This window comes from Borostomias antarcticus, assembly GCF_949987555.1.
Source record: "Borostomias antarcticus genome assembly, chromosome: 21".
In the NCBI taxonomy this organism is placed as follows: Eukaryota; Metazoa; Chordata; class Actinopteri; order Stomiiformes; family Stomiidae; genus Borostomias; species Borostomias antarcticus.
In genome coordinates this window covers 952309-979973 of record NC_140254.1, presented here as the reverse complement: position 1 = coordinate 979973, position 27665 = coordinate 952309, and the positions used below count along the sequence as shown (strand labels likewise).

At 47.4% G+C, this 27665-nt stretch overlaps 3 protein-coding genes across 3 annotated transcripts in view; all 3 read right to left on the bottom strand.

The window, feature by feature from the left end:
• Positions 1–3126, bottom strand: part of LOC311323306 (uncharacterized protein) — a gene marked incomplete at both ends in the record, with an annotated part of 28670 nt that extends 25544 nt beyond the window's left edge. The window contains 5 exons of the mRNA XM_084455507.1: positions 1366–1392; positions 1766–1810; positions 2288–2401; positions 2499–2608; positions 3027–3126. Of these exons, the coding sequence (XP_084311633.1) occupies positions 1366–1392; positions 1766–1810; positions 2288–2401; positions 2499–2608; positions 3027–3126 (396 nt within the window). The remainder of the gene's footprint in view (positions 1–1365; positions 1393–1765; positions 1811–2287; positions 2402–2498; positions 2609–3026) is intronic.
• Positions 3127–5822: 2696 nt separating this feature from the next.
• On the bottom strand, positions 5823–6606 carry LOC311322991 (cytochrome c iso-1/iso-2-like; the record flags this gene model as incomplete). Its single annotated transcript, XM_084455112.1, has 2 exons — positions 6435–6606; positions 5823–5968 (listed from the first exon to the last, which is right to left on the bottom strand). The coding sequence occupies exons 1-2, from the start codon at positions 6601–6603 to the stop codon at positions 5823–5825; spliced, it is 315 nt and encodes a 104-aa protein (XP_084311238.1). The 5' UTR covers positions 6604–6606.
• Positions 6607–7689: 1083 nt separating this feature from the next.
• LOC311323304 (sperm-associated microtubule inner protein 4-like) lies at positions 7690–13505 on the bottom strand (the record flags this gene model as incomplete). The annotated part of the gene is made up of 6 exons (XM_084455505.1): positions 7690–8571; positions 8797–8891; positions 9155–9329; positions 11564–11652; positions 11785–11975; positions 13207–13505. 6 exons carry the CDS (start codon positions 13503–13505, stop codon positions 7690–7692), a joined length of 1731 nt encoding a protein of 576 aa, XP_084311631.1.
• Between the last annotated feature and the right edge of the window lie 14160 nt (positions 13506–27665).

Below are 27665 nucleotides of genomic sequence, written 5' to 3'. Positions count from 1 at the left end.
CTCTAGGTGATAATAGAGGACATACTCTAGGTGATAATAGAGGACATACTCTAGGTGATAATAGAGGACATACTCTAGGTGATCAAACAGGACATACTCTAGGTGATAATAGAGGACATACTCTAGGTGATAATAGAGGACATACTCTAGGTGATAATAGAGGACATACTCTAGGTGATCATACAGGACATACTCTAGGTGATCATACAGGACATACTCTAGGTGATAATAGAGGACATACTCTAGGTGATAATAGAGGACATACTCTAGGTGATCATACAGGACATACTCTAGGTGATAATAGAGGACATACTCTAGGTGATCATACAGGACTATAGGGCATAGAGTCATCTCATGTCCACCACAGACATCACTACCAGAACACAGAACACTCCAAACAAAACAGCATGTTATGTAATAATGAAACATCTCACAGCCTCCGGAGAGAGAAAGTGAGAGAGGGAGAGAGAGAGAGAGAGAGAGAGAGAGAGAGAATAAAACATCTCACAGCCTCCGGAGAGAGAGAGAGAGAGAGAGAGAGAGAGAGAGCGAGGGAGAGAGAGAGAGAGAGAGAGAGAGAGAGAGCGAGAGCGAGGGAGAGAAAGAGAGAGAGAGAGAGAGAGAGAGAAAGAGAAAGAGAAAGAGAGAGAGAGAGCGAGGGAGAGAGAGAGAGAGAGAGAGAGAGAGAGGGAGAGAGAAAGAGAGAGAGAAAGAGAGAAAGAGAGTAGGGAGTATGGGCTCGGTGCCAGAGTTGTGGCTGAGCTAGCCTCTTCCGTTAGCCTCCCGTCATGGAGAGGCTGCCTGCGCGCGGGGGGGGGGGGGGGGGGGGGGGGGTACGCGGGGGCTAGCAGGCTAGCTGGCTAGCGCTCCGCTGTGATTTATCATACAGCCGCTCCAGAGCACTCAGGGAGATTAGAGCGCAGAGCTGCGGAGGTGCAGAGTCCAGCTCAGCAAGAACGCTACTGTACAGGAGGACTAATGGACCCCAGCCAAGGAGAGGTGGGGAGGAGGAGAAGAGGAGAGGAGAGAGGAACTGCAGAGAAGAGGATAACGAGAGAGAGAGAGAGAGAGAGAGAGAGAGAGAGATGTAGTGTGACCTATTTCATAAAGAGCTACTGTAATATAACTTATGAGCTAAACAATCTGAAAAGCAGAGCGGAGGAGAGGGATGAGGAGAGAGGAGAGAGGAGAGGATGGAGAGAGAGAGAGAGAAAGAGAGCGAGAGAGAGAGAGAGATACGGAGAGAGCAAATACGGATCACATTATACCAAGGACACCCTTGCCGCTGTAGTAAAGGGAGGAGACAGGGAGAGAGGGATGAGCGCACGCGGGAGGAGGAGGAGGAGCAGCGGAGGACTGTCTCACCTTTGACCCCGGCCGTCCGATGTCTCCCTAGAGGAGGACAAATGAGGGAAGAGAAGACACGTCTCATCAGAGCCGAGCCCAAGGACACGCACACACACACACACACACACACACAAACACACACACAGACACACACACACACACACACACACACACACAAACACACACACACACACATACACACACACACACACACACACACAAACAAACCACCAACACGTACTTAATGGTGTAAATACCATTAGAGGTCATATTCTCATCTCTCCAGTGTCCCCAGCCCCCTTTCCACTCTTATTCTCCACACGCATGTGTGCACACACACACACACACACACACACACACACACACACACACACACACACACACACACACACACACACACACACACACACACATTTACCTTGTCTCCCTTTGGTCCTCTGATGCCTGGCATCCCACCATTACCCTGTAAACAACAGACAGCACGAATAAACAAACAACCCACACAACCCCCCCCATCGTTCTGGCTCACGTCTCACTGAGAACGGAGAGCACAACCCCCCCCATGGTTCTGGCTCACGTCTCACTGAGAACGGAGAGCACAGAGAGACCTGGACGAGAAATGATATTTACGCATGACGGCCAACGCTTCTGTCTGTGAATTTTACTACTGCCGTTGCGCTTCTTTAGAGCACAAAATCAGCGTGGCTGTTGTTCCTTTGCTTCAAGTGTGGTTTCAGTAGACAGTAGACAGGTAGACAGGTAGACAGGTAGACAGGTAGACAGGTAGACAGTAGACAGGTAGACAGTAGACAGGTAGACAGTAGACAGTAGACAGGTAGACAGTAGACAGTAGACAGTAGACAGGTAGACAGTAGACAGGTAGACAGGTAGACAGACCGCAAGATATGTCCAGAATACCGTGGGACTTGGAGGGTCTCACCTCGGGACCAGGGGGCCCGGGAGGCCCCGGGGGGCCACTCTCACAGCCAGGCAGCACATGCTGCAGCTTGAACCTCTTCTCTCCCTCTCCTCCATCGACCATCCCGACGTCATCCTTTAAAACACAAACATGAGTTATCAAACAGTGGGTGTTTTTATGATGCAGCGCATGTGCGTGTGTGTGTGTGTGTGTGTGTGTGAGCCGGACTTACGAGACTGCCTCGCTTCCAGAGCTGGGGAGGCGGAGGGAACAGTGGAGGTGGGGGCGGAGACATCAGACAGCAGGGGTCAAACCTCATTGGCTCATCCAGCATCCTGATGGCTGACAAACACATATGTAGGACGAGCTGTGATTGACTGTCCGTGGTGATATATTATAATGGTGAAGTGCCACAGTGAGCGAGTGAGAGTGTGTGTGTGTGTGTGTGTGTGTGTGTGTGTGTGTGTGTGTGCGCACGTGTGTTTGTTGAAGGAAGGAGCATAAGATATTTTATTATGTAGATCCATCAGGGTCTCAAATGGACCTTCTGCTCGCATGCACGCACGCACGCACACACACACACACACACACACACACACACACACACACACACACACATACACACACACACGCGCACACACACACACACACACACACACATGCACACACACACACACACACACACACACACACACATACACACACACGCGCGCACACACACACACACACACACACACACACACAGGCAGTATAATCTTACTTGAGTGAGCAGACAGCATGTGGTCCCAGCGATGATGGGTAAGAGCCAGTGCACAGCAGTGGAAGAGCTGCAGGTAGAGTCCAATCCTGACCAGGTCCATGTTGCTTGGTCCCTGTGTTCTCAATACACACACACACACACACACACACACACACACAAAGCACACCACTCCACTCTGTCTCACTCTTTTACTCTAGTGCCTGTCACTCTGCCTATGATGTTGCTCTGCCAGCTTTGACTTCTCTAGTCTTCTTCATCTCCCTTCTCTTGGTTGTGTACTTTAGTCCTCCCACCTGTCCTTTCCACAACTTCTCTCTCTTTTTTCTCTCTCTATAGTGCTCCTCTCTCTCAGTAGTGCTGTGTGTGTGTGTGTGTGTGTGTGTGTGTGTGTGTGTGTGTCCACAGGCTCGCGCTCTCTGCAGCAGATGCAGACATCTGTAATTACAGCCGCGCGCTAACACCCTTCCTTCAGCTGCGCCTGTGCGCCAAAATTAGAACCCCATTTTTATTACTACGAGGGAAAGAAAACAAGAAAATCTGGTAAATTCAAATTAACATTGATGGACGTGTGACATCACACCTAGGCACCTTTTACTCTATAGGCTACCTGTGACATGTTTTTGCGCTTAAATTGCAAAGTGCCACAATTGGCATAACGCTTTTTAGGTGCCTAGCCCAACCAGTGTTTGCCCACGTGCGCATTTGGGGCTATGATTTCTGATCCGCCTAGTAACAAGTCAAATCATGCCCTATGTCCAACTTGCATATAGATTCAGTGGCATGCTACGAATCCTATGAATGAGACCACAATTGATGGCCACACATCTACATGGATAGATTTTAAGCAATTCAGAGACAGCGCTTACCTCGGTAAAATGCAGCCGCAAGAAAAATGATGCTGGCTTCCCACAAAATGTCGAGTGAGTGGCTGCTCCCTATAACAATGTCTTCTCGCTTGCCATTAGACCACCGTATGCTACTGTAGCCTACCCCAGCCAGGATCCAGCCTGCCAATCAATTTGATCCACTTATCGATCCGTTTTGGTGCCTTTAGGTCAATATCAACACAATTATGGCTGCTGGCGCGCCAAACGTCCTTACAAGCAAGCCAAAGCAAACAGGTACAGCAACTCAATCAGAATATTCTGGAATACAAAAATATAATCCAAACATGACGATATCCATCTCATAAGAATAAAAAGTTAGAAACACTCAGGGATATTTTTGCTTCGTTTCAGGCTAGATCCTCGCACAGATTGGAACCATATAGCCTACCCTGGAAACTATGATATGAGAGAATTGCAATAACCTGTCCCCGTGAAGAATTTGCAGTGTTTGATTGTAAGTTCTGACATTGTGAGTCTCACGAGGCTAGATATTGTGTAGCAGCGTGCAACGTTCTGATCTGAAGTCAGACTGTCAAGTGTGTTCTGATCACTACTGCAGGGAAATGCTGCCACCTGCTGGTGACATATGATTTCTACAGCTCACATTCACATGACGATGGTCGAGGAAACGGGCAAAGAACTATACACGATGTAAAACAATTCCCTATATATATATTTTAAACACATACAAAATAATACAATGTGCATTGTCAGTAAAGGGCGTTTCAGCATCTCAGAGACCATTGTAAACTAGAGAGAGTGCATGTAACATTAACAATCATATGTTAACAATTAACAATTAATTAATTAACATTAACAATCATATGTCACCTGCTGGTGACATATGATTTCTACAGCTCACATTCACATGACGATGGTCGAGGAAACGGGCAAAGAACTATACACGATGTAAAACAATTCCCTATTTATATATATTTCAAACACATACAAAATAATACAATGTGCATTGTCAGTAAAAGGCGTTTCAGCATCTCAGAGATCATTGTAAACTAGAGAGAGTGCATGTAACATTAGAGATAAAAGCAGCATGTCAGGGACCCTGAATCCATTTCATACAAAGTGACAGAGATATTCATATGCAAAGCCCACTCACCTAAGGATATGTGTTTAGATAGTTATAATAGTTAAGAAACCAGATCCCATCAAGCTCAGCATGGAAAAAAGACTGCAAAGAAACTCAAAAATAAATTGTGATTGAGAAATATGACAACAAATCTATCAAACTCAAGTCTATATAGAGCATAATGGATCTGTAGCCTAATCATCCATTACAGTGGGCTTAATGTGTAAACCACTAGCCATTCATGTGGAACATTACTGTAGTCCGTGTCAATGTTGTCCTAGCTCTGTTCTGACTTGAGGCGTTTGGCAGCTTGTTTATCTTACATGGAACTTGTAGAATAAGTAACTCTATGTGAAAAGCAAACTGCATTTACCAACTACCCTGAGCAGAGACTGTTGAATTTTACAATGCATGTGCTAAACATTCTTACTAACGCTGAAGCTGAATCAGACCATAATTGAAAACAGACTCTCTTACATAAGAGTGGTGCAGAATGGTAGCATACTAGCAAGTATAACAGAAGCATGCACTTGGTTGTAATAACATGGTGAGTATAAAAGTACAAACCAGAAAAAAATATGAGGTAAGAGATGAGAATACAAATGTGTGTCAAGAGCATGTGTGCTCACTGAGATGTATAATGAGATGAGTGTTTGTGAGATGAGTCTCTGTAGTGTGTGTGTGTGTGTGTGTGTGTGTGTGTGTGTGTGTGTGCGTGCGCGCGCGCACGTGCGTGCGTGTCATGTTTAAGTTGTCTTTGCAAGGCACACTATGTGCAAGTTTGTCTAAGGTGCACATGTTTGTAATAGGTGTTTGAGCGCCCCACTAGGAAGTGGCCTCCTTTAAATAGGCTACTAGGTCCTGCCTCTCCCTCTTCTTCCTGATGCCAGAGAAGATCATCTTGGTGCCAGGGATGTACTTCTTAGGGTTTTGTAGGTACTGGATCAAAGTCTTCTCCTCCCAAATGATACCTGAAACACAGAAACACACTATTACTGTAACTGTAACAAAGGACAATAGATACTGTAGATAGATAGATAGATAGATAGATAGATAGATAGATAGATAGATAGATAGAGGGAGAGATAAAAAGATTGATTTCATGTTGCATGCATTTTCTGAGAATGTTTACGAGTGTCCAAGTATGGAAGGATATTGCTACTGTATGTCCCCCCTGCCCCATCATGTGGCATACATGTCTGTAGACCTACATCTTAATAAATTAAAACTTAAAATGTACATTAGTGTATAAGATGATTGTGTGTGTTTGAGGACACAATAGGGCCGTTTTCTTAAGGTTGTATTGCTAAATTTTACTGCAGTACTCTGAGGAGGAATTCTGGCTGTCTTTCATGCTTGTCCAGACTTGTGCAGCGCTTATGGTCTTTAAGAAACCGAAGTGGGAAGATATTCTAGAGTAATGTCCATCACACACACCTTTGGAGATGTTAGCGTCTGTATAGGAGTAGCCAGGCGACTGTCCCGTCTTCCTGCCGAACAAACCCCAGAGGTTGGGTCCCACCTTGTGTTTTCCCCCTTCATCCACCGTGTGACACTGGGAACACTTCTGGACAAACACCTTCTTCCCCTTCTTCACGTCCCCCATTGTGACCAGGTGGCTGCCCTGCAGAGTGGAATAGATTCTAGCAAATTCTTTGCAGTGCTATGACATGTAGTAGTTGACGTATAACATAGAAGTATACATGTGCGGTTTCTTGGAGAGCTTTCTAGGTTTTTTGGAGGAGGTATTTGGGAACACATCTTGTGTTCAGGAACGCTCACAACCCCCAGGTTAGCCTACATGTACATACATTGTATAATAGCAGGCTAGCCTATCAACTGTAGCCACAGGGCCGCATACAAGTTGTCAGAAAGATAAAGCCCATCGTATAAAAGCTTGAGATAACGCTGCACGGTAACGTGAGTGCTACTTTCTTGGGGAAAACTCAGGATGGGAGAGGCTTTGCGCTTCCGGAATCCTCCCTTCTAATTAGCCTACAACTCTTAAGTCTTAAATTATATGTAGTCTACCAACCTTAAGTCAGCTTTATACATCACGATGCATTGAATGCTATTATTAAGAAGTAAGTTAGCCTACGTTGTTCATTCTCTTTGAAACAAATCAAATCAGACGGAGGGAAAACATAACAAACAATAGTGTTACTTTTTGGGTTGCAAAGCCTACAGTACGCCTACATAATTTTTCAACGAGTGTGTAAAAGTCGCTAACGTAGCTTACCCGACAAGGCTGAAATTGAGACAGATCCTCAGGTAAATCGCCCCACCTTATCTCGGTTCAGTAGGTGAATTTGATATGCTTATTTTTGTAAGATAATTGGCGCAGTTCTTTGCGCTACGTCACATGCGGAACTGGACAGGATTGGACTGCAGAGCTGTCAAATACTACATTCTCAAATTTCAATAGGAAAACGGGTAAACTGTGATCCATCATGTATGGCTGATATGACTGCAGAATAGGCTTGTGCATTTTTGTTTAAACACAATAAAATGAAAGAGAAGTGCACAGTTTAGTGTCATAAGCAGATGTTTATTCTACAGAGAAAGACACGTTTTAAAAATACCTGCATTGTATGGTGTGTGGGTGTGTGTGTGTGTGTGTGCGTCTGTTTGTGCGTGTGTGCGTGTGTTTGAGTGTTTCTGTCAGCCTAGCATGGGCATATAACCGCACCCCTCAGTTGTGAAAGTAGAAGGAGTTGAAGCCGTACAACGTGTGCCTTCTGCCTGTATGCAGGTTGTCATGGAGATTGGAGGCCGCTCCCCTCAGGGTGCGGTGGAAGCGCCTGTGGGCGTCCGTCCTGGAGAACGAGTCCTGGAGGTCTAACAGAACCGACTGGGACCGGAATAACCCCGCCCCTGCCCCTCTCTCACACACACCCTGCGTGGGACTCTCAGAGGCACCCAGGACGCAGGTTGGGCCCGTCTGGTCTGGCGCCATGATGTTCAGCCGGGGACACTCTCCATCAACGCCCCCCAGGACCTCCATCCCACCCAGGCATCCAGGCAGGGTGTCCTGCACCAGATCGAGTGACTGTGTCCTGGGTAGGAAGTCATGCCTGTAGGGGGTCTGATCCTGTAGGTCAGGGTCTGTTGGGTCAGATCTCTGGTTCTGACACTCACAGCAGCACACAGAAGAACCACATGCATCACAGCAGAAACAAACATGGCGGTTTGCTGGGTCGACATGATCCGGAATCTCCTCCCCCCTTGGATGACCCAGTCCAGGTCGTTCCGGAATGTTCTGGACCTTGTGAGGTTCTACTGAGCTGTTGAATTCCCGAAACGTATCACTGTGATGGTTACCGTGACCACTGCTGTGGTCATGGATTCCATGGGTGTAGAGCTGGTAAGCAGAGTCACTGTTGTCATGGCTACAATGGTCGTGTTCAAGCAGGTCACTATCAGATGGGTTGCCAGGTTGGTCACAGGGATGGTTGCCAGGTTGGCGGCGGTCAGAAACATAGCTGCTCTCCAGGTTTCGTCGGTGCTGTTGGATGCGGGCCTTGCGTCCGTTCTGCGGGCGCGGGGGAACGAGGGTGGGGTGGGAACACTCCCTCTGAATCACACAAACACAACACACTACACACTATTATGCTGCAATATACACACTATTATACTATTATACTACTATTATACACAATGACCACTCAGGAATCAGGAAAAAGAAGTGCTTAACTTGGGACAAAATAACTGAATTTAAATACAGTTGAGAAGTGCCTGATTGAGCTTGCCTGGCACATAATGGCACAGATGGAATAAGCCCAAAATATATCACACTCACCAGCTGAATGGTGTGCAGTGTGTGTTCTCCAACTGTTGTCTCTATGGTTCTCTCATGAAAGTCATCTAGCTGTAGAGGGTTGGCAGGACCACTACCTGCACCCGACACATGCGCACACACACACGCACGCGCGCATACACACACACACACACACACACACACACACACACACACACACACACACAAAGTACAGAGCTGTGTTAATTGTGTCTACTCAGAGTATAAACAGTGTGTGTGTTTGTGTGTGTGTGTGTGTGTGTGTGTGTGTGTGTGTGTGTGTGAGTGTGTGTGTGAGTGTGTGCGTGTGTGTGTGTGGTGTGTGTACATGTGCGTGTGTGTGTGTGTGTTGTAAAAGTACCTGTGTAGTTGAGTTGGTAGGAGGTAAGCCAGTGTGTCCTCTCCAAGTTGCGGAGCATGTTTGCTGTGCGTTCACACAGCGTTGAGTCCCAGGGTCTCAGGGTAGCATGTGGGCACACAGTCTTAGGAGGCCATGGGTAGAACACCTGTTGCGCACTGGTCACTGACTTAGGCAACTGGACAACAGGGGAATGTTTCAAATACAGCAGTAATATAGTAAAAACACAAAACACAACTAGAAAAACCGCGTAGCGGCTAAATGCCTCCGCCCAACAATGCCAGTTGCAGTTAACCTAACTAAACCTAACCCTAACCCTGACTAACTGCTAACCTAACCCTAACGCTAATGCTAGCTAGCTAACTCTAATGCTAACGCTAATTCTAACACTAATGCTAGCTAGCTAAAGCTAGCATTAGTGTTAGAATTACTGTTAGCTAGCTAGCATTATCATTAGGATTAGCGTTAGCGTTCAAAAGTGCCTTTTGTGATGTCACTTTGACCTTGACCTTTGACATTTGAATACCAAAATCGAATCCAATGAATCTAATTAAAGGACAATGCTCGTTTTTGACAACCTGGACCTTATTTACTACATATTATAAGACGTTTGACTCACCGAGATCACTGTGGTGTAGTTTGGAGGCATGTAGAAGAAATTTAAAATCCAGCGCGAGCCAGTATATCCATGTAATGTCGGTGGTCGGGGCACTTAGAATGCAGTTTCTAAAAATCTATTTTCTGCCGCTTACATAGAGCATAATCCTGTGGTGGTTTTTCACATGCCTCTGTAATATGATCTTTAGAAACGTCTTTCGAAACGAAATAGCTTCCTCGCACAGCGCGCAATCGTTGCTCCAGCACGCTGTGCGCATGCGTGCTGGAGCAAGTGAGGAAGCTATTTCGTTTCGAAAGACGTTTCTAAAGATCATATTACAGAGGCATGTGAAAAACCACCACAGGATTATGCTCTATGTAAGCACAACTAGCGATTCATGAAGACAGATTGATGAAAACAACCGTTTCGCGGCAGAAAATAGATTTTTAGAAACTGCATTCTAAGTGCCCCGACCACCGACATTACATGGATATACTGGCTCGCGCTGGATTTTAAATTTCTTCTACATGCCTCCGAACTACACCAAAGTGATCTTGGTGAGTCAAACGTCTTATAATATGTCGTAAATAAGGTCCAGGTTGTCAAAAACGAGCATTGTCCTTTAAGTCCAACTGGACATTTGGCCAAATATGTACAAATTCTGTCAAGCCGTTCTTGAGATATTGTGTTCATCAGGCCAAAACATGGATGTATTAATAGAACTGGATAGGGTCACTCCATTCACTGACTGCTCGAAAGAGTGAAGCCCTATTGAACCGCGCCATCTTTGAAAAAAACGTGTCACTGATACCTTTGACATGCGCAGTCAAAGGTATCAATGACACATTCTTGTAGTCCACAAACAGATTGCGTTCATGGCTCTCCCCGCTCTGAGTTAGTGATGAAAAGCGGCTTGCTTATTAATCTACTTTCGGCAAATATATCGGTTGGAAAACTTTTTTTTTTATCCAGGCATCTTAGTTTTAACAGTATAATTGTGACTGAACATGATTTGTTTGCTGCTAGGTGGTATTCATTCTTTTCACAACAACGCGATGGCCAGCCAGGCGAAATAGCTCCAGGGGACCTGGTCCCAGGCGAGTTGAACAGCTGTCCACCCAGAGACAGGATCTCTTGTTGCGGCTAACACGTCGAGTTCGCGGCTAACCCGCCGAGCTCAAAACAGAATGAATACCACCTATTAGCAAACAAAACATGTTCAGTCACAATTATACTGTTAAAACTAAGATGCCTGGATAAAAAAAATAAGTTTTCCAACGGATATATTTGACGAAAGTAGATTAATCAGCAAGCCGCTTTTCATCGCTAACTCAGAGTGGGGAGAGCAATCTGTTCGTGGACTACAAGAACGCGTCATTGTTACCTTTGACTGCGCATGCCAAGGGTATCAGTGACGCTTTTTTTTAAAGATAGCGCGGTTCAATAGGGCTTCACTTTAGATTTCGAATCCTGGGGGCCTGGGCCAAAAACACATTTTGTGAGGTCACAGTGACCTTGAACTTTGACCTTTGACCCCCACGATCTAAGCAGTTCATTCTTGAGTGCCAGTGAACATTTGTACCAAAGGGGAAGAAATTCCGTCAATGCGTTCCCGAGATATTGCATTAACAAACATCGGACGGACGGACGGACGGACAACCCGAAACCATAATGCCTCCGGCCAGCCTATCGCCTGGCGGAGGCATAAAAAAACATTTGAATAAGTTGAAGAGTTGAAATGCTCTTTTTGATCTGTGATGCCAGAATAAAATAACCCTAATCTCAATCTCTTCCTGGTTCCTCTTTCTCGTCACCTGATAGAAGCCCTGTCTTCCTGGCCACAGCAGTGCCTTCCTCTTGGTTACCATGGGAACTTTCAACACCTCATGTCGGAAGGGAGCGCCTGTGAATAAGAAGACCTCAGCTGAGAAAAGTGATTCATTAACTACCCTCTCTCTCTCTCTCTCTCTCTCCCTCTCTCTCTCTCTTTCATCTTTTACCCTCTTCCATTGTGCTATTGTCCCCTCCCTCCTACCCTTGGTCCTGGTCAGGACGGTGACCTCAGGGGCGCAGGCTGGTATGAGCGGGTTCAGTGGTCTCCTGGTACCCGCCCTCACCCCGGAATCTGGGTCGTCCGGAGATCGGAACGTTGGGAATATGGCGTAGCGGGAGATATGGGACTGGTATGGATGTTCTCTAGGGACTGGGACCACTATCTGCATCTCACTGGGAAAGAGAAAGACCACAGTCAATCCGGTTGTTGATGGAGGTGTAGCCTAGACCTCTAGACCTGTTCCTTATTGTTTGACATAAATGTTCTCTCACCTAATGTTGATTTCTGTAGGTTTTGGAACCCTGAAGTGGGAGGAAGAGTGGGAGTAAAACATCCTTAATTAAATTCACTTTTTGACCATTTCACCCCCAAAATTCCAAACAGAGATACATTGCAGGTTGCACAAGTGGAGCAAACAAAGGTTGATCGTATATCACAAATACTGATTCTGTGCCTCCATCTAGTGGCCAATTTGTGTACCGTAATCCACTTATTGGCCCTGTCAAGAACAACAATGGTACCCATAGGCTTGTTCACAATGTGCAGGTACAAAGTGAATGCAATTATTGTACAGCTTTGGATAAAAGCGGCTACGAAATGACTGTAATGTAATGTAATGTAATGTAATGTATAGGTGTACTTACAGCTCATCACTGACACGCACATGGCTCCTCTTCAAGGTGGTTATGTCATAGAACTGTGGCATGACTATGTGGCTTTCAACACACACACACACACACACACACACACACACACACACACACTTTTTACACTTTCAACTCAATTGTAGGTTAGTGTGATCATATTAAATGTTTTACATTTTATACTGTATTGCAGTATGAATTGAATGATAGTCATAGGAAAATCCTCGTTTGTGAGTACTCAGTTAAGTAGTTCCCTCCATAGCCATAGTGGAAGTGTCCCTTCACAAGGGCTTGTAGTGCATTCTGGTCAGTGGCCAGTCGAGGAGGGAGCCTAGAAAGTACGCATGTATAATCAGCTACATGTTGTTTATATACAGTACATTCATTACATTATAAGCACTATTCTATGCAGTACTCTAAGTAGTACACAATGGATCTCTATGGGCATATTAAGGCCCATGCCGATCTAGACCTACAGAACAGATATACTTTGCTGTGACATGAGCAATAAGCACTAATATCTCAAGAGTGTAAAGTCTGTCAAAATGTTTATATGGACCGTTGTCTGATCATAAATAACCTTATAACAGGGCTTATGATACTACTCCTCTAACCGAACTATATATTTAGTTGTTGCAAATCAACAGAAATGTAATTGATATTGTTTGATCGTTTGATACAACTCAGACCATCTAGAGGCATCATAGACATTCGGTGCCAATCATGTCTAGCCTTTTAAGGAACCAACTCACAGACCCACCTTGGTAACGGCAGCAGGTGCGGCTGGCGGCCGGTGTGGGCATGGTCTTGTCCGGGGGGCGGGCTGCTGATGGGTACAGGCTCAGCGGGGGACCCGTGGTAGAGGGAGGGGCCGGGGACGACGGGAGAGAGCCGCTCTTGATGAAGGTAGTGGGAGAAGGGCAGGTGGTCGTGCTCAGGGAGGCTCTGTGGGAGGGTCAGGGGGAGGGACAGGTGGGGAAGGGGAGTGGGCTGGGAAGAGGGGGGGCTTCTGAGCTCCAGGCTGACAGCGTTGTCCTGAATCGCTGTACTGGTCATCATGGCCGTCCCTGACAATCAAATGAGCAGATTCCGTTTCTTCTCTTTTTCTCCAGCATTGACATTTTGATAGGTAGGCTATAGGTAGTTTATTTATAATGCGCCCCACCAACCTGTCAGTACACAGGCCCGGGGCAAAGCCCAAGGAGGTCATTGGATAGTTGAATAGGGATGATTACCTTGCTTCCTTCAATTTCCTAACAGGCCTACAAAGTCTACTACCAGGGACGGCACTACACCTATAGCCCCGTCACAAATCTGCTTAGCCCCGGTTAAGCCCCCTCAAACATTTTGGTATATTTTAAGTAAAAGTTCATAATCAGCCATTCTCTCTTCATAATCTGGTCCCATGGTTGCGTGCTCGTGCTACAGGTACCCTGCGATTTACATGCGTGTGGTGGTGTCTGGTCTGGTTACTATGCCTACGAGCCTAACAGCTTGCCTCGCCAGACGAGTCGCGCTGATGTGAGTGTGCTCTCAGTCGTTCATAATTGATCGTTTTGTAATTCGAAAGAAAAGAGACTTAAGTCTAGACGAGGGGGACATGTTACATGTTCTTGTTGCCATGTTGAATATTGGCAATCAGTCAGCTGAAAACCCCGCTTGGATGTTTGCGCTGTATGTAGCCTATTATTAGGTCTAGATCGAATAAATATCACACGTTCGAGCAAATTCTTTGATTTAATTGTTTGCATCTATAGGTGTAGGAACCGGTGGAGGGGGGGACGTGTCGGTGTACGGGCGGGTGGAGAAAAACCAGGCCAGGTCAAGCCTGGCTTATGTGTGTTGGCTGGCTTGTTTCTGTGCAGGACTGGTAGGACGGTAATGTCTTATAAATAAAGATGGGTCTTGTCACCGGCCGATAGTCGAACCTCAGATCGAAGAGGAACAATGTGGATTTCGTCCTGGTCGTGGAACTACCGACCAGCTCTTCACTCTCGCAAGGATCTTGGAGGGGGCTTGGGAGTTTGCCCAACCTGTCTACATGTGTTTTGTGGACTTGGAGAAGGCTTACGACCGGGTCCCTCGAGAGGTCTTGTGGAGGGTTATGCGAGAGTATGGGGTGAGGGGGTCCCTACTTAGGGCCATCCAATCCCTGTACACCCAGAGCGAGAGCTGTGTCCGGGTCCTCGGCAGTAAGTCGTCTTCCTTTCCGGTGGGGGTTGGCCTCCGCCAGGGCTGCGCTTTGTCACCAATCCTGTTTGTGATTTTCATGGACAGGATATCGAGGCGTAGCCGTGGGGAGGTGGGTTTGCAGTTCGGTGAGCTGGGGATCACGTCGCTGCTTTTTGCAGATGATATGGTCCTGATGGCATCATCTGCCTGCGACCTCCAGCACTCTCTGGATAGGTTCGCAACTGAGTGTGAAGCGGCTGGGAAGAGAATAAGCACTTCTAAATCTGAGGCCATGGTTCTCAGCAGGAAACCGGTGGCCTGTCCGCTCCGAGTAGGAAATGAGTCCTTACCCCAAGTGAAGGAGTTCAAGTATCTGGGGGTCTTGTTCACGAGTGAGGAAACCATGGAGAGGGAGTTTGGTCGGAGAATCGGAGCAGCTGGTGTGGTTCTGCAGTCGCTTCACCGCACTGTTGTGACGAAAAGAGAGCTGAGCCAAAAGGCAAAGCTCTCAATCTACCGGTCTATCTTCGTCCCCACCCTCACCTATGGTCATGAAGGATGGGTCATGACCGAAAGAACGAGATCACGGATACAAGCGGCCGAAATGAGTTTTCTCCGGAGGGTGGCTGGGGTCTCCCTGAGAGATCGGGTGAGAAGTTCAGTCATCCGGGAGAGACTCGGAGTAGAGCCGCTGCTCCTTTGCGTCGAAAGGAGCCAGTTGAGGTGGTTCGGGCATCTAGTGAGGATGCCTCCTGGGCGCCTCCCTAGGGAGGTATTCTAGGAGTGTCCGGCTGGGAGGAGGCCGCGGGGTAGACCCAGGACTAGGTGGCGGGACTACATCTCCGCACTGGCCTGTGAGCGGCTAAAGATTCCCCAGGCAGAGCTGGTTGATGCTGCTAGGGAAAGGGATGTCTGGGGCTCCCTGCTGGAACTGCTGCCTCCGCGACCCGACCCCGGATGAGCGGATGAAGATGGATGGATGGGTCTTGTCACCTGGACACATCAGTTCCAATGCTTCCAATGCTAATCCAGCACAATGAGAGCGGGATAGCCAATAAGCTCATGGGCTCACAACAACTAGCAGCAGCTTCCATAACATTAATGGTAGCGGTCAGTGGCTAAAGCAGTTACACTGATGATTCCTGTAATGTTAGCTATTTGGCTGCAATCGGTTCAACTTTTGTTTCTGGATAAAAGTCATGACTTGCTGTTTTGCACTTCCCTTTAGGTGGTGAATAAGTAGACCCAGGACACAGTGGGTTATTTGGACATCTACTAGGATCTTGATATTATATTGATATGAAGATATTAAAGTAAAGTATTTGCCCTTAGAAGTAAATTGTAATTAAAATGGTTCTTAGCTAAGTAACCTAAGTGTAGGCAGACTTGAAAGGTCAATTGTAATAATATCATGAATGAACAATTGTAAACCTAGTGCTCAACATAATAGGTAATACGCAAGTCTTGATTTAAACTTTTCCTAAATGCTTTATTAAACATACAGACATGCACATTAAAAGTAGCCATAAGTTGTTATTTTGCATGTGCTCTCAGGACATGTTGTGGTTGTGACCATCTTTGTAAAGAAGAGAGGCATGTAATGCACATGTATATAGTAGTACAGAGTCAGTTGTCTATTGTATAGAGGTGTTCAATTGCTCAAGTGTTGTCAGGTGTTGGTTCGAGTGTTCGAGTGTACAGTGATGCATAGTCAGTTGTCTATTGTATAGACAAGGTGTCACGTGTTCACTTGTTGGTCCAGGGGGTGGCAGATGTGCCATTGTTATAATTAGAGTGAGGGCCTATGTATAGTACAACCAGAGTACTATAAACAACTGACTCTGCACCACTGTACACTCGAACCAACACCTGACAACACTTGAGCAATTGAACACCTTGTCTATACAATAGACAACTGACTCTGCACTACTGTACAGTATACTTGACATGTTATGTAATTGCACTGCCTGTATCATGGACACAGTCCCAGCCATCCATGATCAGATACTGCTGTCTGGCCATGTCATGTACGGGTGGGGCTTGCACCTGAAGACCATCCCACTCAGCACCATCCCAGTAGCTCCACTCCTGGGTCCAATTTCGTAAATCAACTTGACCCGTGTCCACGTCTGACCTAGTAGCTGCCTAGTGCTGTGATTGGTTGATGTGTAGCGGAGTCCCTTCCCCACCTCCCTCCAGACGATCCGCTCTAGATCAACCCAGGCTTGTATGTAGCGAGAGTCAGAGGGAATTGTCGGTTCTGCACTGGAATAAAGGCGTGGCTGACAGCGTGCCAGACGCCCCACCCAGAGCAGGGAAGCAGTAGAGCACTCCTAGTTCCCCGGTCCCGAACTTCTCCCCTAGGCTGGCTGTCTTCGCCACAGCCTGGAAGAGCACAAGCGCCGAATGACACCCAGATTTCTTTCCTAGCATAAAGTTTGATAAAAGAGATGAGTATTAGCAAAAGCAAGGAGAATGATTATATCAGTGTACAATGAGCTATGATGGGGAAGAATTAGAATATTAGTTTGATTTTCAGGCATGGCATATACATGGCATGCTTACTTGCAATGGTAGTAATGCCTACAGGTAATAACAATAACAATGCTTGATTAATTTGATTTATAATGTGGAAAATGCTATAGTAGCAGCAAGCATCAGCCCACTATAGCTAAATATCGCCAGACACAAGATTACAGACTGTAATCAATGTATGAACAATGTTACATTGAGCATGCTCAACATTAAGTTAAAATTGAAATACATCTGAAACCTCCGAACGTAATGTTAGCATTAACTAACTAACGTTAACTTAGTTAACCCTAAGCCGTTAGCATTAGCTACCGTTAGCATAGCTACCTAGCCTATATACAGTATCAGTGTAGTTGACGTTGATAGAAGGAAGTGTAACATTATAGGTAATGTTAGCTAAGTTATTCAACATTGACCCACTTACCCTCTAGATCTTTTCCAACGATGTCCTAAAGTAACCACGTCATGATCATTTGCATCATAGACATACGTTCATATCTATGATTTGCATGATCATAGCAGCTTCATTGCTAAAAGCATAGCAAATGTTAGCCGACGTCATTACATATGACTTCCTTAAAACTATCCAATCAGAGGCAGAGTAGGGCGGGTCTTCCTATGGTGACGTGTTTTCCGCTGAGTTCGCAGGACTCATGAACGCGAGCCCAGCATCCCCGAGGCTCGTTCACAGCATGTTTCTCAAGTGGGCTTGATACAGGTATTGGTGGCCTCAAAAACCAAAAAAACAAATTGAATTAAAAGTTTATATTGATTAGATTGGTCTCTGATGCTGAATGATACCCAGAAAAATGTTGTTTTCCTTTTCTAGCCCTATCTATCATAATCCACAAACCATGGGAAATAAGGGTCTTGGGCCGCATGTCGTCACGTGACTTGCAATACCGAGCTTGGCCTGAAAGCCCATGGTGGCTTCAATGCGCCAAGCTGATCCACTATCCACTCGGCCACTGACCTTGGAAATCTGTGGAGTCTTTTTCTTTTGATGTTCTGGGACCACTGCCTCTTGTGGTAGCAACATAGAACTGCAGGTCAACAACGCCAGCAGGGACAGAGGAAGGGAGGAAGGGAGCGACAAAAAGGATTCCCTCTTCTAGGTGTGTCGGCTTACAGCCAACACACAAAAAGCACATAGCCTACTTATTTTGAACACAACACGCGAGGGATGAGGGTAGCTCGTTTTGACAGTGTTTGAATATTGGCCAATCACCACCAACTTTCACTTGTGACCATTTCTGCTGCTGTGAGTTTGAGGACGATTGCTTTTGGATGTCTCTCAGTCATGAGGGTAAACTAGCAAACTTAATGAAATTAGACATTGGATACGATTGTCGTGTCCAGGCTATGCCTTAAGGGACTGGCACGTAAGACGTAATATACGTTATCATGGGTGTGCGTGAGTGGGTTGTTAGAGTGCGTGGCATACGGAAGTAAAGCAGAGTATGCTGTGAGTTTGAAGCATGTGTCCGTGTCAATCTATCTAGCATAACATTTGGCGACGAAAGGATGGCTGGATTTAATCTCCCTCCACCGGACCCATTCCTGGCGCTACCGGGGGAGCCTGCAGTGCCATGGAAACGATGGTTAACAGGTTACAATGCCTATATTGACGCAATGGGATTCACGGCCGAACAGATGCCGGCCGCACGCAAGAAAGCCCTTCTCATTCACTGCCTCGGGACCGAGGGACAGCAAATCCTGGAAGCACTCGGATCTGCAACAACATTTGACGGAGTTGTGCCGTTACTGACTGGTCACTTCGCGGGGAAACAGCGAGTTCTGATGCGAAGATACAAACTACGGAAGCGCCACCAGCAACCGGGTGAGTCCATACAAGCTTTCGTGGCAGACCTCCGCGATCTCGCCCGAACCTGTGACTACGGTGCGCTGCATGATCAAATTATTAGAGATCAGCTGATTGAAGGCACGTCATATGAGAAAACAAGAGAAAAAATGTTAATGGAATCAGACGATCTGTCACTGGCTGACGCTATCAAAACTGCTTTGCAAGTGGAGTCGGCATTAGAGTGTTCTTCCCTGCTGAACACCGTTGATAGCGCACAGAAGCAACAGGCGCCGACTCAACACGTGCCACCACAAGCCTCCGTGGCCACTGGGACTGACGTTGCTATGTTACAAATGGTCAGACAGCGCCCTCATGTGGTCCCCAGGAGCAACTGCGCCAACTGTGGTTCCTCTTCCCACGAATCTAGATCACCACAGTATCCTGCCCGTGGCCAAACTTGCAGAAATTGTGGGAAACTCAGTCATTATGCAAGAGTCTGTCGTTCAGCCACATCCAATGCCCCCTCACGTAACAATTCTGCCCGGACCGCCCAATCCACTTCTAACTCCGCTGATGTTAGTAATGTCCTCTCCACTAGCGCATCGTTCAAGACATGCACTGTACAGCTGGGGGAGGTGGGCGTTCCGTTGCTTGTGGATACCGGAGCTGCAGCGTCACTGCTCAATCAGGCTACGTACAAAATGTTCTTCTCCCACGTTCCAATTGGCCCACGACCCGGACTTCCCCTGCGGGGGTACGGAAACTCTCAGATTGATGTGGTGGGCACCATTAACCTATCTGTCAGCTATGGGAAAAAGCGCCTGCCTTCCTTCCCATTCACAGTGGCACGCCAGGGGGCTAACCTGCTCGGCCTGGACCTGTTCTTAGGCCTGGGTTTCTCACTGATGGACAACGGCGGCCAGGCTATAATGCAGGTCCTGCCCACGACACTCCATAACAAGTGCCCAGCATTCACCCACCGCCCTCGTGTGGACCCCGAGGTGGCACCAGTGATTCAGCCTCTCAGGCGGGTGCCGCTTGCGTTCAGGGATGGCGTCTCGGCTGAACTGTCCTCCATGTTGGAGGAGGGCATCATCGAGCCCATAGATGCATCACCGTGGGTCTCAAACTTAGTGATTGCTAAGAAGAAGACGGGGGGACTCCGGATATGTGTGGACCTATGCCAGGTGAATAAGGCCATTATCCCGGACAACTACCCTCTGCCCACAGTGGAGGAGCTCACAGCCCTCTTCCACGGCTCAACAGTCTTTTCGAAGCTGGATCTACGGCAGGGCTACCTTCAAGTACCTCTCCACCCAGCCAGCCGGGACCTGACGGCGTTCGTGACACACGCCGGGGTGTTCAGGTACAGGCGTATGCCATTTGGCCTGAACTCAGCACCCAGCTGCTTTCAAAAAATGATGTCAACCATCCTGGCTGGGCTTCCGGGGACAGCAGTTTACCTTGATGACATAGTAGTCCACGCACCGGACCAGGCCACCCATGATGCCCGCCTACACGGCGTGTTCGAGGCGCTGACAAAACATCATGTCACCCTGAATGAAGACAAATGCCTCCTCGCAGCATCTGCTATGGACTTTCTCGGATTCCGCCTTTCAGCAGAGGGGATCATGCCCCTGGCGTCCAGTGTTGAGGCAGTGCAACGCATCCCTGAGCCGACCTCTGCGCCCGAGGTTGCCTCATTCCTTGGAATGACTGCTTACTACCTGCGCTTCCTGCCCCACTACTCGGACACGACAGCGCCCTTGCGCCGCCTACTGCGGAAGGACGAGCCATGGGCCTGGTCATCAGAATGCGCTGACGCTTACTCGACACTGAAGGAACAGCTGACCTCTCCTCCTGTCCTGGCTCATTTCGACGTTGACAGCCCAACCCTGCTGACCTGTGACGCTTCTACCGCTGCGGTCGGGGCTGTCCTGTCCCAGGTGCAGGACGGCGTGGAGAGGCCAATAGCCTTCGCATCTCGGGCCCTATCTGAGACGGAGCAGCGCTACTCGGTGGGCGAACGGGAAGCACTAGCCTGTGTGTGGGCATCTGAGCGGTGGCATATGTTCCTCTACGGTCACCACTTTACCATCAGGACGGACCACCAAGCGCTAACTACAGTGCTCTCCACCTCTGGCACAGGACACAAGCCGCTACGGCTTCACCGCTGGGCCGATCGCCTTCGGCAATATCACTATGATCTCGCCTTCACCCCGGGAAGAGACAACGTGGTTGCTGACCTCCTCTCGCGTTCCATCGCCGCCCCAAAGCCCTCTGTTCCGCCAAACCCGCATATTTGGACAGACGACGAGGAACCAGTCCTCATCCAAACACTGTACACGCCTCTGCAGCCTGCGGTCACGCTGGAGGAACTGCAAGCAGAATCAGACAAGGACCCAATACTGTCCAAGCTGCGCATGTACATCAGAACCGGCTGGCCAGCCAAGATCCCAGAGGAGCTGAAACCATTCGCCAGGGTGAAAGATGGGTTGTCCTGCTGGGCGGATACGTGTGTTTCAAGGGGGCTCTGCACCGTCATTCCGACCACCCTGCGTGCCCGCGTGCTTGTGATGGCACATGAGGGGCACCTGGGAGTGGTTAAACTCAAGCAGCGATGCCGCGAACTGGTGTGGTGGCCGGCCATTGACCGGGACATCGAGCATCTGGTCCAAGACTGCTCCGCTTGCCTTCTCAGCGGCAAGACGGGGCCCCCAGCTCCTGCACCCCTACAGCCACTTCCCTGGCCTCCCGCCCCTGGAGCCATATACAACTGGAAATATGTGGTGAAATCCATGGCCGTGGGGTTCCTCATCACCAGCGCTTTCTCGTAGTCATATATGATCTCCACTCCAAGTGGCCAGAGGTGGTGCCAGTGGGAACAGTGACGTCGCATGTCATAACTCAAATATTGGATGGTTTGTTTGCGCGCTGGGGGTTACCTAAGGCTGTGACGACTGATAACGGACCCCAGTTGACGTCTGCGGAGTTCTCGGATTTCCTGGCCAGAAAGGGCGTCAAGCACATCCGAACGGCGTTCTACCACCCTCAAGCCAACGGAGGGGTGGAGCGCTTCAACGCTACACTGAAAAACGGCATCCGTGCGCACATGGCACAAGGCTGCACATTCGACGTCGCACTCAATCAGACAGTGCTGCACTACAGGGCGAGTCCACACTGCACAACTCAGGTGTCACCATCACTGCTAATGCTGGGTCGGGACATTGAACTCCCACTGCACCGGCTCCGGGCACCCACTGTAATGCCCAACAGGCCCTCGCTCCCGCAGACACAGGAGATCGTGGCTGCACGGCAGCAGAAGACAAAGGAGAAAGTGGACAGGTGGCGCAGGGCACGGGCACCATCAATCCAGGTCTCGGACTGGGTCAGGACTCAACGGCCGCAACGCCCCAACAAGATGTCATCATTCTGGTCCCAGCCCAGACAAGTCACACGGATTCTCGGCCCTGCAACCTTTCTACTGGATGATGGCTCACGTTGGCACGCCTGCAGGCTGAGGAAAGTTCCAGCGCCCTCACCTCCAGGTCATGCAGATACAGCGCCAGCTCGCGTGGGCATGGACCCTGGCCCGCCCCCAGCTCCGGTGTGGGCCGCACCGGACGAGCCAGTGGCACCCCAGCATCAGGAGCCTGTGGTGCCGGATCCCAGGCCAGTGAGGGTCCGAACTCGGCCCGTTACTCTGGAGGACTACGTTACGTCCTATCATACCTAGGGTAGGGGGGGGGTTTAACAGTTCTATGGACGTTGTTATTACTCTGCTGTTTAGTTGATCTTGGTTAATTGCACTGTTCTTCACTCATACTATTTTAGTTTCTTTTCAGAGGGGGGAGGAAATGTTGTGTCCAGGCTATGCCTTAAGGGACTGGCACGTAAGACGTAATATACGTTATCATGGGTGTGCGTGAGTGGGTTGTTAGAGTGCGTGGCATACGGAAGTAAAGCAGAGTATGCTGTGAGTTTGAAGCATGTGTCCATGTCAATCTATCTAGCATAACAACGATTAAATCAACAAATTAGTTTTGAATCAGAACGTTTGATGGCTTGCACTGATTTTTAGCCTACTAGCACATGCTAGCATTGTTAACTTACTCTAACTTTAGCTAATTGGCCAAGCTGGCTGACAAGCAACCCTTAACGGCTTATTATAGCTATGAAAACGGCGTGTTTGATGTCAAAATCATTCCTACGCCCTTGTCATGAAAATCAACTTTTTTCTTAGCACCCCCATGTATTGGTCAAACCCCTCCTTAGCCCCTGGAGAGAAAAAATCCTGGCGCGGTCCATGTCTACTACACTGATTCAAAGGTACATAGCCCGGATCAAAGAGTGAGAGGGGCATTCTTTAACGGTATTAACGTCTTTTGAGTCTGCTTTGACATGAGCGAGCTAAATTTAAAAATATAATTATAACAGTAGGCCTATAGTCAGTAGCCTACCTGTTGCTTCCTTTCTTTCCTCAAGAGAGAGGAACACAGCCCACCGGAAGAGGAGGGAGTCTTCATAAATTGGATTGTTTAATGAAGCGCTCGAGACCTCCTCGCGCTCTCTCCACCACCATCGATCCCGTGATCCGGGTCCTCGGCCTGGCCGGGCTTCAAGACACGATCAACTCACAATGGGGATGCGGGGTGTCACAGTGCTTAGATTTACATTGTGATGTATTTACATTGTGATGTATGATTTCTACAACACATAGCCTACCCTCTTGTTAATTATTGATGGACGTAGACTATTCGGTGGTAAAACGAACAAATTAATTAGGCTAATTAATTAATAAACAGCATAGGCTAATAAGAAATAGAGCCGTAAAGCCATACGGCTCTGTGAGATTCAAGCATGTTCATTCTTTAATTCCTGTAATTAGAATGTCCTTCCCATCTTCCTCCACTTGTGCTAGTTATCATATTGCTCGTTTTATCAGTGTAAAGTTTGGCTATATTATTTTGAACTGGAGGCTGGAGCATTTTATCCGACGTGTTTGGTTTCAGCAGGTGCTGTCCATGGTGCTAGCCTGGTCTGTGAGCCAGAAGTAAAACACCAAACTCACTCAAATAAACGTTGATCAGTTTTAATTGTATAATGAATGTCCAAACATTTTTACATCAATTAAATCGCGCAAAGTAGGTGTAATTTGATCAACTGAATGAAACAGCATGTAGGCTACTGTAGGCTATATGTGTATAAACATGCAGTTGAAAGTTTAATCTAAAAGTTCCAGTATAGGTAATCCACATTGGTTGCAGTCGTCTCTGTTCCGTTCTCTATTCCTACTGAACCGAATGAATCCATAGTCGATGGGCCTGTGGAACAGAACCAATTCAAAGAATGCTGATGGCGAAAACATCGAATACAAATTTGCCTTTTTTTTATTCTTTAGAATCAAATGAGTCGAATGAAAAGATCATCTATAGCAGGGGTCTCAAACTCAGATTGGCTTGGGGCCACTGCTGGTATCGTCAACTCATAGGAGGGCCACTTCAATGTCAACTTCAACTACTACTAACTATAAGAAAGTGTAATATTTCTGAAAATGTCATTTTTCATTTCCATAACTAGACTCACAACTCAGTCTCTAAATGTTGCAAGACTATTCCATAACTAACATTTTCATCATACAATTTCAAACCAGTTTCCATTCATTTTAATATATTTATCAGTTCAAATCATGTTTCCTTACTTTTATTTTATCTTGAATAGCCTACATTTGTACTTTATTCTGTTTTAGCTGCAAGATGCATCACTACTGTAAGCCTTCCCTGGACCTGTACTTGCATTTATTAAAGTTCATGTTTGTTTCCATTTCTTACCAGACACTTGAATACATTTGTAGGCTACTAGGTTTTTTCCTCTCGTCTCCCTATGACACTCCATGTTTAGTAATGAATAGCTCTTGACATTATATTCCTTTAGAACGGCGACTTTGTTCTTGCATATCAGGCCGGTAGCATTTCCATTGAACTCCACAAAAAAATACTGCAATGTCCATATTTCTTGAAACCGTCTGTGTTCCTAACGTTAGTTAACCATGAGAACAGCATCGGTGGCTATCTGCATTCAGTTCATCATAGTCGCGTGCGGATTGATCGCACCTGTGACTGCAGCATTCAACTCGCGCGCTGCGCACAATTTCGCCTCCACGTTTGAGCGACTTGTATTTCGCATTAGGCCTGGCTGCCGGCGCCGTTTACAAGAAATTATTTTGCGGGCCGGACTACATTATATTTCTGACATCATGTCGCGGGCCGGATAGAGTGGCGAGCCGCAAATGGCCCGCGGGCCGCGAGTTTGAGACCCCTGATCTAATAGCCTACCTGGGCACTGCCTCCATCCTTTGTGCATATGAGGCCGTAGTTCGGAAGGGGTTCCGGTAGCGGGAGTGTCTCCCGAATCTCTGAGGCAAAGTAGCGGATGGCACTTCAAGGCGGAGGCATTCAGCACATGATTCAACCGTTTCGACCGACTTTCCGAACCGTTGCGGAAAGTTGAAAGTAGGTTTTGGTGACCGAAAAGTTTGGTGCGAAAGTTTGCTGACCGGCGGGTAGAGTTTCACCATAGTTGGGACGTTGACTTTGCCGTTGGTGGGGGACGTCGTTATCATTAAACCTTCTATATCAAGATTCCTCGGTATTTGATTTTTGGTCTGGAAAAGCAAATGCATGGTGTAAATTCAATAGCCTACCCAATGACTTTTTCGTAAGCAATGAAGCAGAGCTAAAGGCTACTGTAGCCTAATTAAATTAACCTGACAAAGAATTGACAAAGGCATTTACAAAACAACGCTGTGTAGCATAGCACATGAATCTGCTCTAAATCTGGGTGAAGCATGCAGACTAAGGTTTGCTTGACATTACCTGCTTGGTAGGTAAATGTCAGCTGTAGCCTATTTGAAGTCATTGGACCATAAGGTTTATGCTCACCTGCATGTGCCGTTGTTTATTGGCAGTGTTTCTGTGGTCACTGGCGCTGAACTTTCCAAACACCCCAAGCTGGGAGACCGCTGCCTCTCTAGTGAGTCTACACCCCAACGTGCCGAGCGTTAGCATAATCATCACAGCTGCAGTGGGACCCATTTTCTACCTGCACTGTACTGGGAGCCTCATGGGAACTATCCAACCTGCTCTTAAAGGCTTTTGCAAACGTCACCTACTGTGCGTAGGAAGGAACATGCACTCATGTGCACTCCCTCTCTCTCTCGCATGCACACACACACACACACACACACACACACACACACACACACACACACACACACACACACACACACACACACACACACACACACACACAAAGTATAATTAACCCTGCATGCTTTCTAGCCACCCTGGTCCATTCAGACAAAATTCTACACACATACTTGTATCAATCCACTCAATGATTTGAAGATTGTTGTAATGCTTTTCTAATTGACAAGTCTGGTACTTCACTGTTCAGTTAGTTAGCAGTACTATGGAGAGCTCATCTGGCAAAACAGAGGTGTATTTATGTTATCAGACATGGCGTACGATGTCAGTATTGTTTATTTGAACCGTGGAAATGTTTTGAGGAAGATAATACAGTCAAGCTCCGGCCAAACAGTGTGCGTGGTCTTGTAAACAGTAAAAGTCTCACACTTCGAGGACAGCAAGCGAACGAGAAGATCTGTGAAGAGCTGCGACCAGTGCAAGCTAACAACTTTCAGGTAAGTTCACGAGTAGGCTACTTATTGTGCTGGTTCGCCCGACATTGTGTAAGGAAAACTAAAGCCACCTGCATTTGCTACCTGAGATCTCTTTCATGCTAACGTTAGCTAGTTAGCTTGTCACGCTACCATTGTGTGTCCGTCGTATAGGCTACTGTTATCATGTTATCCGACTTCATAATTCAGTGTTCCCTCGGTGGAATCATGAACACATTTCCATGAATTGTAGCTAGCTAACGCTAGCAATTAGCATTATCCAGTCGGAATGAGTTCCCAAAGCTGCTTGACGGCAAGTGGCTACAAGAGGAAAATCATTAAAACGGGCAAGTTCGGTAGCCTGAAATCCAGCCTGCTCGCTCCTTTCACCGTTTTTTCTCTCTGCTTCACAAGTGAAGTGAAAAACTAGCCTAAAGTTCTCTGAACTGAGCGAGTCTGGATTCCATGCTACCGAATTTGCCCGTTTTAATTATTTTCTTTTTCTAGGCAGTCTATATTCTTCAGCCTTCTTGCATGTGTGTCTGACCGAATCCAGCTGCTTTGAGAATTGTACTTGCTGGTAACATCCTTTTCTCTCATTCTCTCACTCTGAAGACTGCAGAGCCCGCACGTTATTTGTGTTTGTATGGATTGCATTTCTGTCCCTCTTTTGGTCAAGGCAATCCTCCACATTCTCAGATTTGACGACCGCGTGACCTGGCTGGTGGTGGCCAAAGGCTCCAGGGGGAGGATCTACTTAGAGACAACTTGGGTGGGTCAGAACATCAGCACCAAAGAGGGGGCAGTGACAAGCGGCGCATCATCACCGACATCTGCAAGCGCAAAGGTCAGTACACGCGCACACACACCAATGTTCTGATAGCCTTCAGCCTTCTTACATGTCTGTACATAAATACAGCTACATCGTCTTGACTGCCATTTGCGTCAGTAGATGCCTTGACCTCCTTACCCACCAACCTTGCTCAATGTCTTGTCACCAGGCACAACGGAACCCAGTACACCCCAGGTGCCA